We start from the raw sequence: 15,901 nt of genomic DNA on the forward strand, positions 1-15,901 counted from the left end.
ACAGATACAGAAGAGCATTGGCTACTTACGCAGCAGCCAAGGAAAGTAGAAATTCCGGAGGGAATAAGCATAACGGCAGTATCAATTTGCCAGAATTCACTTGAGCAAACAATCGAACGATTCTCCAAATTATCGAAATTAACTCGAGTGATAGCTTTCTGTCAGCGATTCATACATAACTGCAGAAAGTCCAACAACAAAGTAAAAGGAAGTCTTTCAACAAAGGAAATGCAATCAGCATTGCATACATGCATCAAGACTGTTCAGCTATCAAGCTACAAGTCTGAAATTCAAGATCTTCAACGGCACCAACAAGTTTCAGCCAACAGCACATTGAAGAGCCTGCACCCATTTTTGGACAGCAATAACCTTCTTCGCGTTGGAGGAAGACTCAAGAATAGCAATTTGACGTATGAAACAAAACATCAAATTATTCTACCTTCGAAAGGTCACCTGACACAGCTCATAATAGAAGCGGAACATTTGAGACAACTTCATGCAGGATCACAGTTATTGTTGTCATCCCTCAGGCAACAATACTGGATTGTACGAGCAAGGCGTACAATCAAGCAAGTAATTCACAATTGCCTCGCTTGTTACAAGTTGAAGGCAACCACGGCCAAGCAACTCATGGGTCAACTTCCTTCACCTAGAGTCACACCGTCAAGGCCATTTCTCAACTCTGGTGTAGACTATTGCGGACCTTTTCTATTTAAATCGCATTCGCCACGCAGCAAAGTTCATCGTAAATCATACGTGGCTTTATTCATTTGTCTAGCCACCAAGGCTATACATTTAGAGCTCGTCTCCGATCTCACCACAGACGCATTTATCGCAGCCTTGCGAAGATTTACATCTCGTAGAGGTAAATGTGCCAATCTGTACAGTGACAATGGCAAGAATTTCGTCGGGGCAAGAAACGAACTTGAAGAGCTACATAGCTTATTTTCCTCACAGGAATTCACACAAAATATTCATGAGTACGCGAGTTCTGAATCCTTCCAGTGGCATTTCATTCCACCTAACTCACCACATTTCGGAGGAATATGGGAGAGTGGAATGCGCTGCATGAAGTATCATTTAGTTAGAGTAGTAGGAAAGTCAACGTTGAATTTTGAGGAATTTGCAACTTTGCTCACCCAAATAGAAGCATGCCTAAATTCAAGGCCTTTGACTGTTTTATCCGACGATCCAGAAGATTTAAGTGCTCTCACTCCTGGACATTTTCTCATTGGTTCAGCCCTTACTTCCTTTCCCGAGCCAGACCTCACTGACCTCCCAGGAAATAGACTGTCCAGATGGCAGACACTCCAAAGCTTTCATCAAAACATTTGGCAGCGATGGTCCAAGGAGTATTTAAACAGTCTTCAGCAACGTTCCAAGTGGACTAGCGTACAAGAAAACTTCAAACCAGGTTTGATAGTTCTTATCAAAGACGACCACTTGCCTCCCCTATCGTGGAAATTGGGAAGAGTCACCAGCGTCCAGCCAGGAAGAGACGGCTTAGTGCGAGTGGCCACAGTGCATACAGCTTCAGGGATCTTCAAGAGATCGATTCACAGACTAGTTCCACTCCCTCAGTGCAATAAGGACGGAGATGAGTGAATTTAGTTGGTCAAACGTTGTTTGACCAAGAGGGGGGAATATGTCTCAAGTCATGATTGATATGTTTGATATTTTTAACAATAGATGTCAGGAGAATTCAGTTTTGTTTTATGTTTAATCTCGAACAAAAAGAGAGAGTGACGCTCAGTCAGTTCGCGAGACAATATGGCCGAGTGTGCGTGGTAGTTTCATTCCGTGCATCGCGTTGCATTGCAGCAAGTTTGTATATACATGTAATCTTTTGTTATAGTCAATATATCCTCGTTATTATCAGTGAGTGTCATTTGCAATCATCCGAGTCGAATCACCTTATGGAATTCAATATGGTCCTCCACTCCAGAGGTATGGGTTTGTGACAGCGACACGCAGTAAGTACTATCATTTTTCTTTGGCGTGCATCGTACAAATTAGACAGACCCATCTCGGCCCAACAGCCAAGCACATTTTGGTTCATCAGTGGCCACACACAAAACATTCATTTTGGTCCAGTGACCCGGACTCAATCAACCCTCACTAGCATGATTGTCAGATAGATTTATAATATACGCATTGATAAAAATATTAACCTCTTACCAAATACATGTAATTATCCTGGAGAGCTGGGAGAATTCTAATCTTCATTTTAGTAGCTTCAATTGTGCAGGGTATACTGTGGAAGCCTCCCAATCCAACTGTTCGCCACGCCTGTACTAGAAGAAAGTACATTCTTGGTAGCCAGAAATAATTTCATTCACGCTAAGTATATCGTTACATTTATACAGTACACTTTGATAGTACCTTAATAACTTAAAGGAGAAAATGGAAATTTAATGCACTAAATAAGTTAGAACTTGTTAAACTGGTTTATTTATTTTTTTGCAATTTCCAGCAAAAATGTTATTTTTGATGGACATACTTAGCAATAAAGTCTTGCAGTGGCGGCGATTAGGAGGAGCAAAGGGAGGTAGTTGCCCCCCTACTTTTTGCCACTTTTGTCCCTGACTATACTAAACCTTATCTACAAAGGAAAATATACTGTATTTACATATCAAGAGGAGAGGAAGCTTAACCAACTAAAATACAACATGCTCAGTTCACAAAACAGTAGATATACAGGGTAAGTCAAAATGATGGACCCGATTACAGAAATTTATTCTGTGAAATCTAATAAACATATGTTATTGTGAGACATGCACTTCGAAAGGTTAACTTTCAAAGTTTAGTTTCCACGCAGTGTTTCCACTTTCTACCACTAGGAGTCAGCAGCAAGCAGGAGAATGGCGCTGACTGGAGAACAGAGATCTTTCTGTGTGCTTGATTATCATGTGAACAAGTCTGTGATTAGTGTGCAACGGCATTTCCGTACCAAATATCGGAGAGAACCACCTACGGGAAAGTGGTATGAACGTCTCAAAGATTCGGGCTGCATCTGTAAACTAAAATCGACTGGCCATCGTCCATCGACTGGGGAAGAGACAGTGGAACGAGTGCACACATGTTTCGTGTGGAGTCCACAGAAGTCCACCTACCGGGCAGCGAGAGAACTTCAACTTCCACAGAAAACTGTCTGGCGGGTTCTGCGGAAACATTTACAAATGAAACCCTACCACTTGCAACTAGTTAAAGCCTTAAAAGACACTGATTATGCTTTGCGCGCGTCCTTCTGTGCTGATTTCCTCGCATTAATGGAAACGGATGGGTTCTCTGAGAGATTAATTTACAGTGATGAAGCAACTTTTCACCTTTCAGGGAAAGTGAATAGACACAACGTAAGGATTTGGGGAACTGCTAACCCCCCCGAATTTGTGGAACACGAACGCGATTCTCCCAAAGTGAATGCCTTTTGTGCCATTCCATGAAAAGATTTATGGGCCCTTTTTCGTCCATGAATGTACTGCGACAGGACTTGTTTTCCTTGATATGCTGCAATTATGGCTCCTTCCACAGCTTGAAGAGGATATCGCAAATTTCATTCTCCAATTGGATAGTGCCCCTGCACATTACCATGGCAGCGTTCGGAACCATCTCAATGGGGCATTGGAACAACGTTGGATAGGCCCTTCATCTCTGGAGGATGGACCTCTCCTTCATTCGCCACCTTGTTCCCCCAACTTGACCCCATGGGTTTTTTTGTCAAGGATCATGATTACGTACCAGCACTTCCAACATCATTGGATGACCTGTGTGCCCGCATCACAGCAGCCATTGCTGATATTGACCGCAACATGTTACACAAAGTTTGGCAGGAGATAGACTATCGACTTGATGTGTGCCGTGTTTTGCGAGGTGCTCACATAGAACACTTGTGAATTGTTTGAAAAAAACTTTGACAGTTTACCTTTCTTAGCACATGTCTCAGAATAACATTTGTATATTATATATCACAAAATAAATGTCTGAAATATGGTCCATCATTTTGACTTACCCTGTATACACTACAGCCCAAGTTACATGCTCTGTTCCAGTTTTGAATTGCAATGACACTAGGCTGGATGCAGCAGGTGAAATAGTAATATATTTATACTCCCTCTTCACCCAATGCAAATTTCACAATAATATCAACAAAAGAAAACTTAAGCAGGTAGGCTAATATTTTCTGTTTGTATCAACATTTGGTTGCTCTCAATTCATCTCTCGCTGATCGGAAAATTAAAGCAATATGCTCTAGTAGTCATTTGAGGTGAAATTTCAAGAAAAAATACACAACTTCTCAAACAGCAAATAACAATGACATGATAATATGGAAAGCAAAATGGAAAGAAATATTTATCATTGTTCACCTCGTTATGCATGATTGGTGCTTCTTTATTATTATTATTATTATTATTATGGAAACAGGATTTATGAATTGATTCTCCTGTCCTTGAATCTTTCCTCATAAGTTCACTTGCAACACATTTTTAAAGCAAATATTTGTTAGTACAAGCATGGTACAACAGCTGAACTAACATCATAGTTTGCTGATTGGGACAAAATTCGGGGGGTTTACTTTGACCGCAGATCAAAGGGACTTAATCTCAGTCCAATTTTAATGGTTAATCGAAGATCAACTAACTGCTTTATACAATTGGCTCAAGAAATGACACAATATGTGATTTGTTTACAATGTGCAACTTATGCTTGTGACTAATAAACAAAAACAGAAAACATATTTTCCAACAGAATGCATAAGACACTATTTAGTGCAAAATATTTAAAAAAATGAAATGACATATTTATCTAATACATTACTGAAACAAAAAGAATTATGAATAAGGACATCACTCACTATATTTAAATGCATCAGCACTGATGCCAGAACTTGAAAGGACAGATTACAGTTTGAAAGTTTTATATTTCACTACATACCCACCATTCATTTATTTCCTGAGAAAAATCTAAGCCAATGGGCAATATAATCCTGATGAATGTCTTCTCTCCCCTATTAACTACAAGAGCATACACAGGGTGTTCAAAATTTCATCCAACTGAGACTTTGAATGTGCATAACTTTTGTACAAAAGGCAATAGAGACATGAAACTTACACTGGGCATTAACTTTATCTATGTGAATATTTTTTAAACATTAATCAAGAAAATCATGCTCAACGTGAACATTCAATATGTGGAAAAAGTTACTAATACGTAAAAAAGTTTTTGTACAGGGTGTCTACCAAAATAACAAATCCAAAATCTTGACATTTTCATGACCTTATTTTTCTTTTCCTTATCTCCCCCCAACCTAGGTATAGTTGGAAACTAACAAAATATATATTTTTATTTAATGAGGCAGATTATAAAAAAACCAAAAAAAAAAAAACCCTGCACTTTAACAAGAGATTTAGCTGGCCCCATGGCAGAGTGGTTCGCACATCGAGCTACGATGCCAGGGGCCCCAGGTTCAAATCCTGGCCTGGGCATGGATGGATGTTTGAATGAATGTCCATTCATCAATTTTTCATCATATCACTCATCCCCATCTTTGCAAATTAGCCAAAAGTGGCACAAAAGGTGAAGTAAAATAAAGCAAATCATTTAGAGCTGATTTAGTTATTAATGCATGTAAAAATTAATGTTTCAGACTTCATCCTGGGTGCCGAATGGCCACATTATTAAATATTTTTACACAACTTCCAATATACAAGAATGTGTCTATTAAAAAACAAAGTGAAGATATCTTAACCACAATTCAATACAATTTTAGATTTCCGAATATTCAATTTTATGAAATCCCAGTGCAGGTATATAATAATGTAAATTCACTATACACTAAAAAAAATGGCAAAAATTCTTGACCACAAGCATACTTTCTCTACTTTTTCTTGACTTTCTTGACCTCTCTCTTGATTTCTGGACTTTTTCTTTACTGGTTGACACCCTGTTGTATGCAAGTAAAGAAAAACGTGTGTAAAAGTCAAATATGAGTGCCTTGCAAAAAAAAAATATGTGCATTGATGGTCTGTGTATTTATCGAACTGATAAAAGAATGATAAATTATTACAGATTGCAAGCATTACCAGGGTGGCTACAGACAAGCAGAAATGAAATTCCCCGACTTTTCCAGGTTTTTCAGGACAAAATTTAGATTTCTCCCTGACAATTATAAACTAAATTCATGTTTTTGCAAATGCAAATAAGAATGTCATACAGAACCAGGTATATTACGTACCTATATTAGCTTCCACGAACTTGACTCATTTCTCTATGATTTGCATTTAAACTGCAAAATAGTGAATTTGGAAAATTATTACTATTCACAAGCTAGAAAGGAATTATGGGATTTTTTCACATGCAGCCAGTTTTAAAATAAAATATTTGATTGTTTTTAAAGTTATGACTAAATGAGATTAGAGTGTAGTGATTGATGCAAAAAGGAATTTTGTAATTTTTCAATATCTAGCCTTTCTTCTTATTATATGTTGATATTTCACTGAGGTTTGGAACCCTGTCCTTGCAAGAACCATGAGTGCAGACTCATTTTTCAATGCACAAACCTACTTCTCTTTTCTATGTAAAGCAAACAACTTAACCCTTGCACACAAGTGAAACAATTGAATCATACAATACAAAGTGTCATATTTCCTTACATTATCAATGGGACTTCTCTTTCAGTTCAAACATTCACAATATATCCAAGTGAAGTACTGTGAAACTGTCAACATGCATTATTACTAGCAAAAAGGGCATATACACGTATGTATTAAAAATTAAACGGAATCAATTTATGGAAGGGGAATCAACTGCATTGTAAAGGTGCCTGATTTAGCTAATCAAATATTAAACTCAGGAACACGCTGTTGATAACAGCTTCCAAAAGTTTATGTACGAAGGGCACCCAGATAAAAGTTCCAATGGCACCTGTATGTGGCACTAATGGTCGGAGCGCAACATGAATATGCAGGCAGGAAGAAGTGTTGTGTGGCTGTATTCTGGTGCAGTAAAACACAGCCGTTTTAGGAGAGTTCTAGCTTAAAGATGGTAGCTCTCTTACAGTCTCCCACCGACTGCAAGGTATGTGTGGTAATCAGATTTTTCTACGCTCAGAATCCGGCATAGTCACCAGCAATCGTGTGAGGTGTACAGACCAGACATCACATGAGCAAAAGTATGATCAGACGATGAAGACCAATCCAATGTTCACCACCCCATACAGCTGAGTACATACAGGCTCTTTTACATCATTTCAAGTGAGAAATCTTGGACCACTCCCTGTACAGCCCTGGCCTTGCATGTGCCCACTTTCATCTCTTTGTTCAGCTGAGAGATTTCTGGCAGGACAAGGTTTTGACAGCAGCACTGCAGTACAGATAGTCCCAGTCTTTGCTATCAGACACACATGCCATGCGCACACAAAATTTAGTGTCATCCTATAATGCGAAAAATTAGATTGTGAGTTACTGTAACTAATGCTTTTAATTACTACTGATATTCTTGTTTTATTTATGCCTAATCGGTAGGGACCTTGATCTTTTGCTATTTTTCTTCCAAATTGGTGTTATTTTTTCCCAAAATTCACATTTTCATTTTAGCAAATTTTGTGGCAAATATACCTAAAATTATACCTTCCTGGTGTTTTTAAACTACTGATTGTAGGCCACATGGTGTACGTATTTTCGTGACAGTTTGATATGTTGGTAACGATTTTTGAGGAAGTTATTTTCCATTATTTGTCGCTCCACAAATGCCGATGTTACGACTCCCCTGTGGTGGTAGGTGAGCACTCGATCTCCAACAAAATCACACTACTTAGCTCGGTGATTCAAAACACTTGTCGTGCGACAAATACTGATGATGCGGCTTCTGTGTGAATGCCACCACTTTGGTCTGTGGTACAAATTGTTCTGATAGAAGTTGAGAAAATCGTGGGAAATATTTGACTGAATGTGGCTATTGGAATTATTCCAAGTACAACATGCATTATGTTGTTCTCTTGGATAAAATGTTGGAAAACTTGTGTGTTCTAGATACACAAATATGGCACATTTTGTTTCTCTAAGCCTAAAAAAGACAAGAAAGTTGGATTTCGACGTATTTTTCGTTGTTTAAGCACATTTTTAAAATGTGCAAAAAATTCCAATTCACATTTTATGGCAAATTCTCGTTAATTCACCATTTCGAATTGGTGAAAAATGTGTCCACACAACTGCACATTTTTCACTATTATCACGTTTGTGAAAAATCAAGGTCCCTACTAATTGGAACTTACTTTCTGAACGCCCCTTGTATAAATCAGTAGATGAAAAGTGAAAATTTAGTAGGTCTGGCAGAGAAACGTCAATTACTGAAGAAAGTGATATGCTTTTAGGATTGAATGATTCGAGTAATTATGATATTAAATTTTTACATATTTGTTTTTATAATTTTATTTCATAACATTTAACATTCCTAGAGTTTAAACAGACAGGGCCAAAGGGGGTGGGGTGGGGGGCCTGAATTGCAATATGAGTGTTGCAGAAAACTTGAGGTTGGGAGCATCATGCACTTGCCACATTTCTATGACATTTTCGTGACACTATTCAACATATATATATATATATATATCCCGATTTATTGGATTCTTCTTGACATGGAATTACAGTTCCATGTCATTGTAAACGAATGTTAAGCTGTGCTAAACCAGTATTATGCCTGGATGATGAAAGAAAACCTTTGTACAATTTTCTACATTGAACAAGATTAAGTGAGCCGGAAGAGTAACAAAATTCCAGCAGCATATTTGCAGGGGTGCAGCACACTAAGGCTCCATTTTTGTTGGATGTTGCATCCGACAAACGTCGTAAACGACAAAAAATGTCATACTGGATCATTCAAGAAACATCGGATTCATGAGACCGCAATGCATGTGATTTTTGTTGGATGTCACAGATTGACAAGTATAGAACTGCTACATTCAATAAAAATTGCATGCATATAAGGAGCCAAAAACTTTGTTCAATGAAATGTTGTACCACACCAGACAAACTCGGATGTACAAGGCTCTGTTTATGCATGGATTTTTTGTCAGATGTTGCAGTCCGAAGACATCCAACAAATATCAATTCCATAAGAATGTCATGCATGCATTAATGCATGTTGTAGTGAAGATATTGTCGAAGTTCAACATTATCGGACGGCGATATCAGACAAAAATCGTGTGCATCAATGGAGCCTAAATGTACATCCAACACGTACCATGACATTCAACAAAATACAAGGTTGCATAGCGCCCTTTAGTTTCCATATTCCTTCAGAATGTCTGACAAAATGCCATGCTACGACGTTCAACAACTATCACACAGTGCCACCCCACAACCCTCCATCTGCTGACTGTTCTGTCCTCTTACTACTTCCATACAGACAACAAAAATTATAATTCAATGCATTTTTCACGTGATATTTAGAGGTTTATCAAATCTCTCTGCCCCTCCCGAAATTTCTCTCTCTCTCCCTCCGCTCCCCCATCACTGGTTGGTTTCTGTTCTGGCACTGTGGTTGTGTTGTGCATAAAAGGGGCCTAAAAGTTGAGGCCGAGATTTAGCAACAAGATTTCCTGTTCCCATGTAGCGCTACATAAAGACATCTTTCAAAGCAAACGCCTGGCACATTCATTCTATCGCATATAAAAAAAAAGTCAATAAAGGCAAAATTCCCTGACTTTTTTTGACCTCTCAAATTCCCTGACTTTTCCCGGTTTTCCAGGTTTGTCACCACCCTCATTACAGATGATTTTATGTGGTTAATTATGGCATATTCATAAAAAAATATGCTTCTTCGAAATTACGAGGAGTCCTGGCAACATTGGTTATATTAGAGGTCAGTACCAGATGTACCCGACATCTGGCTATGATCTTCAATGTCCAGATGATTTGGTGTTTTAAGTCCACTTTATGTAAAGTAAGGCTAATTGGGACTGGGCCTAAAGTTTAAAGTGGGATCTGAACACTATGCCTCCAACGGGTATCAAACCTGAGACCCCTTGATTACAAGGTGACGATGCTACCACTGCACCATTGGGGAAAGATTTGAAAATTATCACACAAAAACTTAACCTACCCATCTTTCTGAAAGTTTCATGTCTCCATCGTTTTTGCACAAAAGTTACATACGTTCAAAATCTCGGTTGTGAGACTTTTTGGACACCTCATACAACAAACACTGCTCTACACATACAAATTTTGGCCTTTCTTGAGCGATATAGTAGACAAAAGAGAAGTTAGAAATATAAGTCTTATTTTTAATCATGTTCCAGTATATTGGGTAATATATTACTACACTTAAATCCAGAAATATTTTATTATGGTGTAGCTCACAAGCATGCAATATTTCACTAGTACAAATATTCAAATTTCTTCTAAACCAAAATCCTTGTCAAAGTATAACTCATCCCTTTTGAGAGCAACTTACCATCAAGTCTCTCCATCAGGATTACATGAATCCAGAAATATGCTAAATTTAAATCATAGTAAATTCAAATTTCAATATGGGACCCGCATTTTAATAAAGAACTTCACTCACCTTTAAAGTATGCAGCCGTAAGCCAGTCTGTAACAGTGTTAGGTAATGCACGGACAATGGAATTGAACATAACCTGGCCGAAATCTCACAGCTACATAAAGCTGAAACAAATTCACACTGCAGACTATCATCAACGTAAGACAGGGTAAAACAGCAACTTTCTAACTACCATGAATAAAGCAAAGGAAATCAGGGTTCAGAAATAAACAACTCCAAAGGCAAGTGTCCCTAAAGTTACCATCTATTTATTTATACCCATACCAGGGTATCGACCAAAATAACAAATCTAAAATTCTTGATTTTTCTTCACTTTTTTTTTTACCTTTATTTATTGGAAAGTTGGAAATTATCAATTAAGAAAATAAATATTTATTTAATGCAAAACCCGTACCAAAGGACCAGTTAAGATAAAAACTGGAGCTGTATATAACAAGAGAAGCATATTACAATGGTGCTGTAGTACTTTCATGTCACTCCCGAGGTTGTGAAGGCCGTCGAAGAAGAGAGAGAGTTAAACTTGGAATGGTGACATATACAATCATAAGAGGGTAATGCTGGAGGGGAAATTTCACCTTCCACGGAGGATAGGATCACTCACAATCCATGTGTTCTACCTAACACTGATAGAAGTCACTAGGGGACTGTAATGGGTCTTCAATTTTTATTTGTTTTAGTTGTGGTTTTTGTTTTTAACATAGGGAATTTTTAACCAGCGAAGAGTTACATCGGAGTTTTTAGGCTGTCACCGTAAGATTTTACCTTTTCTATCCTCAACCTGAATCCTCAACTTACGATTTAACAATTCAGTACCATGTTTGGCACCTAGTTTTTTTATTTTTTTACCTGATGAAGGAAGTAGTACAGACTTCCGAAACGTTGTTCTGAAACATTCCTACTCACTCACGTAAGTTATTTATATATTTTTATAACACAAGAATTAAGCTTACTTTATCTATTAATGCATCCTGGACTACATTTGGCAGACTACAGAGATTCTGGTATCTGGACTCTCAGCTAGTATAATCTTATGCGGGGCTCATGTTGTCGTCCCCATATATTTGTGATTGTCCCTTCATCCATCTTATCTTACCACAATTTATCCTCATCTTTGCGATTAGCCAAAAGTGGCAGAAATGTAAAATTAACTAAATCAATCATTATGATACCAAAGGTTCTTGACCACAAGTAGAATTTCTCGACTTTTTATTGACCTACTTGTTGACTACATTACTTTTTCTTGAATTTCATGACCGGTAGACATCCTGCATACACATAGCACCAAGAACAAATTCAAAGATATCTACTGCAGTTACTAACGTAACATCACGTCAACACACATACATTCCTTCCTTCAGCGCTGGTCCAAAACATAAGAGTGATAGATCAGGCATTGCCCTGATATGATTATGTAACCCCATTAGATCATTAGCCTTAAGTTCATAAATCTTGGATCTGATAACCCCCCATGCAATGAAGTTCAGAGGTTAACTTAGGTTCCTTATTCTTCATGACTTTTACACAGTGAGGGCCATTAAGGGGGCAGTTGCCCACACTATGGTCTCTTAAAACTAAGCCTTGTCTATCAAGAGAAGGCAACCCATCCTTGCCACCCCTATCAGTTTTGGCACCCAATTACTACTATTTCCCTAACATATCCGTATTCCAAGAATGTTGAATGTTGTTCATACATGCTTTCATACAAAGAAAGAATTAAATGCCAATGTTTACATTGATATAGATGGTGACTTTAGGGACACAGTGTACATAAAACATTGCCCGATCGCAGTTTACAATTACTGCATTACACCAATCCAAATAATATGCACTGATAGACTATCATCTAAGTACTAGGGCCTATGTGGGTAATAATGCAGCTAAATTTTGAAGGACCACAGTTTCCACATTACAACTATTATTACTTTTTAAAATTGTCTTATGCTGGAGCCCCTTCCCCATTAAAAATCCACACATGAGAATGACCATTACACAGTGTAGTGTACAAAAAAGTAGCCTGAATCAACAGCATAGAGTAAGTATAGATGTACAAATATAATAATAATAATACATCTTTTGATGCGTACAAATAGCCTCAATTAAACGTTCAGCATCTACTGCTCTGTTACTGCATGGAGCAAGTAAATAGCTAATCATTAGTTAAAAGTCTGTTGTCACCATTGCTCAGCTAAATTTCTGTATTGCATTGAGCACGATGCTGCGCTCAACAGACTAAAGTGTGATGATATGCAAGTCATACATGAGAAAAGCTCTAGAGGACAAGAAGTAACCCAGTGTTACCAGAACGTGTGATTGCCAAAAGGCGAGCGGTATAGTTGCTATATCACCACCATGTAGCAGTAATTACCTCACCTTAGATATTTCAGTTCTGTCTCTTTTGTTTATTTGAATGCATATGAAGGTATGACATTCTGGAATCACAAAACAATGTACGTATTTACTATTACTATTCTTAAAAAATTGAAAATGTCGATTTTCCTCAACCAATGCTGTGGGACAGAACTTACAAGTGGATAAATTTTGATTTTATTTTTCTTCTTCTTCCCTGAACTTCCATTATTTGAGGTACAATGTACAACTTTCCTTCCGCCAAAAGCCCAGTCATTAAAAAAAATTAAAAAAATCTCTGTATGACAATTAGTTTTCAAGTGGTAAGTTTGAAAAGCACGTGCCTGGGAAGTGCTCGTGCGTAGAGGCTAACATGCAGGAGTGGTTTTGTCTGCTAAAGATTAACCTGCAAAATGTTGGTGGAAAAGTTTCCGAATACAGGCCCACCAGTGAAGAGAGCCCTACTAGAAACCTTGGTTAAGAAGTGGTGCACTAGGGGGTCTATGTCCCAAAACAAAGTTCTCCTGCATTTAGTGCTCCAGAAGATGTTAGATATGAAGAAGTCAACATTAAAATTTGCAGAACACACACTACTGAGTGGTAACAAACCCCCACCTTGTGCATGAGCAGCCACTACATGACCCAAAATTGATATTTTGTGTTCTGTCAGGAATGCACATAATTGAAGCAATATTCTTTGACAATAACATCAACATGAAAAAAAAAAAAAAAAACTACATAAATAATTTTGATGAATTCACTGTTCAACTCAATGAAGTGCAAAGACTGAACTACTTCTTTCAAGAGGATGGGGTGACATGGAAAACATCTCTGTTCCTGCAGCTTGTCTATGAGGTCATCACTGAAGAGCAAACTTTTAGCAAAAATTTGTGGCCACCACATTCTCCTGATCTCACAACATGTGATTATCATATTTGGGGACACTTGAAGAACGCGATGCATGAAAAGTCCATACACAATACAGGAACTGATGGACATCACATGTAGTAATTGCTATTGATGTCATTATTATATCCCATATGTACTAAAACATGATTCAATATGCACAGTCTTGCACTGATGCATCAGGGGCAACTATTAACATCTTCTATGATGGTGAGTTATTACAGACTGACCTGGGCTACTTTTTTGTTGTGCTGCTCTGCATAAGTGTTTTTTTATTAGAATCCTAAAAAAATATGACACACATTATCCTTTGTTCATAATCTGTTGTCAATTTTCCAGCTCTGTAAAAGCACAATATTAAATAATATTTCAAGGTGTATATTAGGATGTGATGATGTTTATAGTAATACTAATAACAAAAAAGTTGCTTTGGAACATTGAATTATAACTCATGGTGTGAAAAACAAATGGTCCTAAACTTCAACTGTGTCGATGTTACACATTTAATAACGCATTGCAAGTTTGCAGGAATGCCAACCTAATAAAACTGGTGCATCCACGTACAAAAAGCAACTTACATACCCAACATGTCAAGCAGTGAAAAACACAACAGATTTGCTTTCAGAACACTTGTACTTGCAAGGGGTGGGGGGCTCACCACACATTGCATGCAAGAGTAAACCAATTTTTTATTCTCATCGAAGTGCACGAAGTTAGGCATTGAAAATACAGGGTGGTCACAAAGTGGGCATACCCCCCCCTCCTTTATTTTTAACACTACGATGGTAATAGTTGGATTACTTGATATGAACACATACCTGTGTCATTTAAACCCACCTCTGGGACTTCTACCCCCCCCCCAAATCATGTCATGTGCTCCCCCCTCAAATCACAATGCGTCCCCACGGGCTCCGAATCATGTCATTCGCCCCCTCAAACCATGTTATAATCTCCATAAAATATTTAATTACGACAGCATGTCTACTGACAGTAACTACTTTTTTAGTTTTACTGAACACTATAATTTATCTGCCCCTCCTCTCTAAACAGGGATGTCCATCATCCCAAGATCAAGAATGCATTACCCTCCCCCCACCTTAATTCATTCATTAAAATCCCCCACAATAGTTTGGATGAATACATAATAGTTGATGTTTATTTGAATGCAATAACATGTTGAACTGTCCGTATTTTCTTAATTGTTCACTTTTCGAAATAACGGAAAGCTAGCACATTGATTGCTTAAATGTAATAAATTAAAATATATAAATATGCATTTAAACATTGTTTGCGAATTTATAAAATCCACACATTTAACACAAATTGTTAAACAACCTAAGATAGAAAATTCAACCTGGCCAAACCAATAACTTGCCGGACCCTGTGGCCGAGTGGTTAGCACATCGTGCTGCAATGCCAAGGGTCCCGGGTTTGAATCCCACTTGGGCTTCGTTGTTTGTGCATGTCCATTCATCAATTTCATCACTCATCCCAATCTTCGCAAATTAGCCAAGAGGCACAAAACGCAAAGCAAAATAAACTAAATCAATCAAACCAATAACTTGCTGCAGCTCCGTGACAGGTTCAGTTTGCAGCATAATTTCACACATGTAGACCCAAACGTGCTTGCAGAATATAGTTCCGCTGCAATACTGCCGATTTTCTCGCTGCCTGTGACATGAACAGCTCGACGGTTGAGGCAAGATTGGCACGGTGCTGCAAACTTAACCTGTCGCGAGGCTTAGATAGAATTTCTTAGCTCAGGGCGAGAATATAATACGGTTCTTCCTTCAAAGAACTTCCTCCCTCTGCTTGAGGTAAATATAATTATTTTGGTCATCCATAGCAATAATTACCTGGATTTTATCTTCAATGCAAATTTCACTTGTTAACGTTAACATTTCCTGTGACAAGAAGTTAGAAATGTGAATTTGAAAATATTTATTTTTCTTTTTTATCGGGTAACGTGCAAGGTGTTAACATATGAAGTACACTGAGTACAACTATTACAGCATGCAGGAAATCAATAATACAATAATATTGCTAATAGAAGTACACCATCCAAATGATGCACCTGCTTTAAATTAAGCAGTAT

The 15,901-nt window shown here is 37.8% G+C and overlaps 1 protein-coding gene across 6 annotated transcripts in view; it reads right to left on the reverse strand.

Annotated features, from left to right (window-relative positions):
• Positions 1–15,901, reverse strand: part of tzn (hydroxyacylglutathione hydrolase tenzing norgay) — a 66,066-nt gene that overhangs the window by 33,460 nt on the left and 16,705 nt on the right. For 2 of the 6 annotated variants that reach the window (XM_083144024.1, XM_083144025.1), the window contains exons 2-3: positions 10,558–10,658; positions 2,179–2,294 (exon numbers count right to left, since the gene is read on the reverse strand). In XM_083144024.1, coding sequence (XP_083000150.1) covers positions 2,179–2,294; positions 10,558–10,627 — 186 coding nt within the window. In that variant the 5' untranslated portion in view covers positions 10,628–10,658. Of the gene's footprint in view, positions 1–2,178; positions 2,295–10,557; positions 10,659–15,901 lie in introns of those variants that run through there. The other 4 variants (XM_083144028.1, XM_083144026.1, XM_083144027.1 and 1 more) reach the window with 3 other exon arrangements.

Source organism: Lepisma saccharinum, chromosome 22, assembly GCF_977018435.1.
Source record: "Lepisma saccharinum chromosome 22, izLepSacc3.1, whole genome shotgun sequence".
NCBI lineage: Eukaryota > Metazoa > Arthropoda > Insecta > Zygentoma > Lepismatidae > Lepisma > Lepisma saccharinum.